We start from the raw sequence: 6,259 nt of genomic DNA on the forward strand, positions 1-6,259 counted from the left end.
AGAAACTGAGAACAAATGAGCTGATCAGGCTTCCCAGGATCACATGGTTCTTGTAAAACCCCGAAAGCCAGGTCCTCTACCCTTTAGCATCTTTTTTGTTCTTCTTTTAGTACTTTTCATTCCTGTTCTGACTCCACTGGGAAAAAGAAGAAAGGCTATGGAAGGAAAGGATCTGCGACTCTATTGTCCAGGTAGTATAAAGACATAAGAAATTGGGGTGATAACACAATGCTTCTCACCAGACTTTCACCATAACATCTCTATTCCTTTTCCTGACTTTAACAGGAAAAGCAAGTGGATAGAAACAACTATTACTTCTCCTTTCTTCAACTCACATTACAGTCAATTCTATGAATATGTGATGTGTATGTTTCAAAAATCACTGCACTAGGTAAAATAATGTGATAAAACCCACAGAGCTCATGAGGGAAATGGGACTAAGGACACAACACTTGAAAACGTCATTAAAAAAGGTATTAAAAAAGATAGGAAGGCTTCCCTGATGGTTCAGTGCTAAAGAATCTGCCTGCCAACGCAAGAGATACAGGTTTGATCCCTGGTCCAGGAAGACCCCACATGCTTTGGAGCAATTTAGCCCGTGTTCCACAGCTATTGCGGAGAAGGCAATGGCAACCCACTCCAGTACTCTTGCCTGGAAAATCCCATGGATGGAGGAGCCTGGTAGGCTGCAGTCCATGGGGTCGCTAAGAGTCGGACATGACTGAACGACTTCACTTTCATTTTTCACTTTCATGCATTGGAGAAGGAAATGGCAACACACTCCAGTGTTCTTGCCTGGAGAATCCCAGGGATGGGGAGCCTGCTGGGCTGCCGTCTATGGGGTCGCACAGAGTCAGACACGACTGACGCGACTTAGCAGCAGCAGCAGCCACAACTATTGAGACCGTGCTCTAGAGCCCAAAAGCTGCAAATACTGAAGGCTGCACACCCTGAAGCCTGTGCTCCACAAAAGGAGAACACTGCAATGAGAAGCGCTTGCACCACAGCAAGGAGTAGCTCTTGCTGCTGCAACTATAGAAAAACCCACCCAGCAGCAAAGACCCAGTGTTGTCAAAAATAAATAGATAAATTATTTTTTTAAAAAGAAAGCCTAACAAAAATGGTAGTACAGCTTTATACTGGTTAAGTGGTTAAGAAATTCACAAATTCTGTAATAAATATGGCACTTTACCTTGTAAAAGATATGAAGTTTACTTAAGCAGATGAGTGTGAAAAGTGTGGTAACCCATGAATTACTGCAAAGGTTGGGAAGGTTTGAACACCAGATGTGGATGGGTGTGGTAGTTTGGGGCAGAGGGTGTGAGCACATTTTGTGCATTGCTATGCACCTTTATCCATCTGGGTGCAGTTTTCTATGTTCACATAAGGTTTGTCAGTCAAAATTGTGTATGAGCAAGCACAAAATTTGTGTTATGAGCAAATTGCTTCCTTTTATATCATGTGTTGGGTTTTAAAAAGCAAGTATTATTACAGGACTGACTAACTTCCTTTGTAAACATAACTTTTGTTGCTGTAGCTGTTCGGCTCCTCTGTCCACAGGATTCTCCAGGCAAGAAGACTGCAGTGGGTTGCCATTTCCTTCTTCAGTGAATTTTCTCGGACCAGGGGTCGAATCTGCATCTCCTGCCTTGGCAGGTGGATTCTTTACTGCTGAGCCACCAGGGAAGCCCATAAACATAGCAGGTATGGCTAAAAAGCTTCCTTCATCCTAGCTTTACCATGAAACAGAATATTAAGGTTATCCTATACTGACTAGCACTTAGATAATCTGGCATGGGCATTATCAACTGCTTTAAGCTCTACTCACTTGGCATCTGGCACAGCAAAATTCATTTTTAAAGTCATCATTTAAAGAAGACCTAAACAGTGAACTTCACATCTAAAATGAACTTAAGGTTAACAATGAAGAAAACATAATTACCATCGCCAGTCTCATATTTTTTAAGCGGTACAAAGTTTGAGCCGAACAAAACGATGGCTGCAATAGAAGCGATGAAACCAGTGGTGAGGTCTGCTGCATTACTGCTCATGGCTCTGGTGCTGCCCAAGGGCAAGCTGATTCACTTTTGACTTGATCTTCTTTTCAAGAACTTCTGAAATAAATAAAAATGAAATAATTAAGAAGTTGTGAATCTGTGAGCAAGTTATGATCAATACATGATACTATTAAGTTTTTCAAAAGTATGGTAAGATTCCTTCATCTAGATTAAAAACTTAGGACATTATGAATTTATGTCCACACCCCACATTAATTCATTTTCTTCTTTTATTTTGCCAACAAATATTTTCTGACTACTGACCTAAATAAAAATCAAACAGAAAAAAACAAGCAAACTTTGTCTTCAGAGTTTGAAAAACCTAACTTCTTCCAAGATCTGGCCACAATTTGTATGATATCTTAGAGAAATTCTCCTGTGTGGATAGACTGGTATAATGAAGATTTGTGGACCAAAATTCTATTCATTTCAATTGGGTCTTGTGACAATTAAGTGACAAAGCACATGTGAAGACAGAAGGTACTATCAGTACCTTCTGAGCACAAGCTCTTCTGCTATTTGAAACACAAGCTTAAGGGCATATTTAAGTTGTATTGTTGCTACATACTCAGGATCCCCTAGAGGTAAAGTCATTTTTCTTCATCAGTAGCACCCTTTCAGTGTGTAATAGTTCCAATAGTTTAGCTCATGAAACTATCTTTTATGACTTAAAAAAAAAAAAAACAAAAAAACACAACTGAACAGATAGAAGAACCTCCTACAGACCTCTTCAACAATCTCCTAAATCTCTTGAAGGTGGCCAACACGGTGGAGTGGGAAGACTCTGAACTCACCTCCTCTCATGGACACACCAAACTCACAATTATTTACAGAGAAACTATCAATGAAAGTGACCTGAATACTAGCAGAAACAATCTTCTACAACTAAAGAAATAAAGAAGGAACCACAAGGGGATTTCCTGGTGGTCCCTTGGTTAAAACTCTGTGCTTCCACTGCAGGGGACATGGGTTTGATCCTTGGTTAGGGAACTAAGATCCCACATACCATGAAGAGCAGCGATAAAAAAAAAAGAACCCAACAGGGATGGGAGGAAGTGTGGAGACACAGTAGAGTTGAGACCCATACCTGTTTGTAGGTGACCAAAAAAGAGTATGATAATCATAATTGCTGGGATTCTGCCAAGGTGAGGGGCCCAAGTCCCACATTGGGCTCCCCAGACTGAGGCTCCTGCATGGGGAAGAGGACCCCATGCTTTGGAGAGGACCCTTCCAGCTTTGAAGTCCAGAGAGACTTGCTTTTGGGAAACCCAGAGGGCTGCAGAAAACACAGACTCTGCTCTTAAGAGGACAGACACAAAATCTCACATGCTCCAAGGCCCAGGGCAGAGGTTGTCATATGAAAGGAGCTGGGTCAGACCCCTTGCTAGTCTTAAAAAGTTGCCTGGTGAGGAAGGAGGCAACTAACACTCACCCTGGGGAATGCAGATGTTGACAACAGCCATTTCTGGGACCTTAGTCTGCCAGGAAGATGCTGGAAAGCATCATTTTGAAATCCTCCCACTAACCCGGCCTCACCCAAAGGCCTGCTGGCACCATTCCTGTGATGACCCAGGCCAAGCAACCAGCAAGGCAGGGACATAGCCTAACCCACTAGCAGACCAGTAGCAGCCATAGGTAGGCCCCTGCTTAGTCCCCAGTATTCCCAGGACTTGACCCTGCCTAGTGACACCAGCACTAGGACCACCAGGACCTGGCCCTGCACATTGGCAAGTCCAGACTAGCTCCAGAACCTCTTGGCTTGCAGCTAGCTACCACAGGACTTGACTCAGCATTAAGGGGTCCTAGAGCTAGTCCTAGCCCACCAGTAGAACATGTGAGATTTTGCATTCACCTTTTAAAAGCAAAGTCTATTTCCACCAGTGCAGAGCACTAGCTCCATGACCTCCTGGTCCACTTCAGTCAGCTGCGTTAGGACCTGGTCTCACCAACCAGCAAGTGGGCAGCAGCCCTGGGATGACCTGGGCCCCATAGCCAGCCATGCTGGGACTTGGCCCCTCCTACCAGTGGCCAGCAGTCTATGCACTAGGCAGGGCCTGGCAAGCAACTGATTTGAGGGCCAGCCACACTTAGCAGTGTACCCACAGTAGTTGGTTCTAACACAACAGAAGGGCTAATGCAGTCCACATAGGGGGCACCACTAGAGCTCTGGTGATCAGAGAGGAGTGTTATGCTGGGATGCATAGGATGTCTACTACTTATGGCTGCTTCTCCAAGATCAGAAAATATAGCCAACCTACCTAATACGGAGTAACAAAAACAAAGAACTGGAAAAATGAGGTGACAGAGGAATAGTTTCAAAATAAAAAAACAAGATAAAACTAAACAAGAAAAGCTGAGTGAAGTGAAGAAAGAAATTTACCCAATGAAGAGTTCAGGTAATGATCATAAAGACACTCAAGGAACTTAAGAATGGATGAAACAACAGGAATTTTAACATTGAGCTAGAAAATCTGAAGAACAAAGAGAGGTGAAGAATACAACAATTGATATAAAAAGTACATTAGAGAAAAATAACAGTTGATGATTAGATGATACTAGGCAAGGGATCAGCTAACTGGAAGACAGTGTAGTGGAAATCACCCAAGCTGAACAGAAAGAAAATATTTAGAAAACTAAGGATAGTTTAAGAGATTCCTGGGACAACATCAAGCATCTAACATTCACACTGGGCTCAGTCACTTCAGTCGTGTCTGACTCTTTGCAACGTTATGGACTGTAGACCCCCAGGCTCCTCTGTCCATGGGATTCTCCAAGCAAGAATACTGGAGGGGGTTGCCATGCCATCCTCTAGGGGATCTTCCTGACCCAGGGATCAAACCCGCACCTCTTATGTCTCCTACACTGCAGGCAGATTCTTTACCTCTGAGCTACCAGAGAAGCCCAGTACTCACATTAAGCAGTGCCAGAATGAGAAGAGAGAGAAAAAGGGTAGAAAAAGTTATTTGAAAAAATAATAGTTGAAATGTACAAACAGCTCATGTAGCTCCATATGAAAAACAAAAACAAAACAAAAAAAAACAATAAAAAAACCAGCAGAAGACCTATAATATGATCCAGCAATCCTGGGCAGAGAAAAATGTGGTTCAAAAGTATACATGCACTGCAATGTTCACTAAAACACTATTTACAAAAGTTAAGACATGGAAGCAACCACCAACAAATGAAAGGATAAAGAAGATGTGATATGTATATACAAAGGAAGATTACTCAGCCATAAAAAGAATTAAATAATGCATTTGCAGCAACATGGATGGACCTGGAGATTATCATACTAAGTGAAGTAAGTCAGACAAAGACAAATATCATATGATATTGCTTTCAATCTAATAAAAAAAAAACTGATACAAATGAACTTATTTACAAAACAGAAAGAGACTCACAGACTTAGAGAACAAACTTATAGTTACCAAGGGAGGAAGGTGGAAGAGGAGGAATAGTTAGGGAGTTTGAGATTGATAGGTATACATTGGTCTCTTTAAAACAGATAACCAACAAGGGCCTACTGTAAAAAAAAATAAAGAATAATAATAATAGCTGAAACTTTCTATAACCTTGGAAAAGAAACAGAAATCCAGATCCAGTAAGCAAAAACATCCCAAACAAGATCAATTCAGAGAGGTCCACACTAAGACACAGTAAAAATTAAAGATAAAGAGAGAATATTAAAAGCAGCAAGGAAAAAGCAACTAGTTACATACAAGAGAACTCGCATAAGACTGTCAGCTAACTTTTCAGCAGGAACTTTGCAGGCCACAGGGTGTGGCATGATATATTTTAAGTGATGAAACCAAGATGGCTTTATTCCAGGGATACAAGGATATTTCAATATCTGCAAATCAATCAGCGTGATACACGACATTAACAAATTGAAGCATAAAAACCATACGATCATCTCAATAGATGCAGAAAAAGTTTTTGACAAAATTCAATATCCACTTACGATAAAAACTCTCAAGAAAGTGGATAGAGAGGGAGCAAACCTTAACATAATAACAGCCATATATGATGAACCTGGGGCTTCTTTGGTGGCTCAATGTTAAAGATCCGCCTGCCACTGCAGGAGACACAAGAGATTCGAGTTCGATCCCTGGGTCACAAAGATCCCCTGGAGAAGGAAATGGCAACCCACTCCAGTATTATTGTCTGGAAAATTCCACGGATAGAGAAGCCTGGCGGGCTAT

The 6,259-nt window shown here is 41.7% G+C and overlaps 1 protein-coding gene across 1 annotated transcript in view; it reads right to left on the reverse strand.

Moving 5' to 3' along the window:
* TMEM144 (transmembrane protein 144) overlaps positions 1 to 2,106 on the reverse strand; it is a 34,985-nt gene extending 32,879 nt beyond the window's left edge. Inside the window, exon 1 of the mRNA XM_055550205.1 lies at positions 1,943 to 2,106. Coding sequence (XP_055406180.1) covers positions 1,943 to 2,051 — 109 coding nt within the window. The 5' untranslated portion in view covers positions 2,052 to 2,106. The remainder of the gene's footprint in view (positions 1 to 1,942) is intronic.
* Between the last annotated feature and the right edge of the window lie 4,153 nt (positions 2,107 to 6,259).

The sequence above is a fragment of the Bubalus kerabau genome, chromosome 16 (genome assembly GCF_029407905.1).
Source record: "Bubalus kerabau isolate K-KA32 ecotype Philippines breed swamp buffalo chromosome 16, PCC_UOA_SB_1v2, whole genome shotgun sequence".
Taxonomy (NCBI): domain Eukaryota; kingdom Metazoa; phylum Chordata; class Mammalia; order Artiodactyla; family Bovidae; genus Bubalus; species Bubalus kerabau.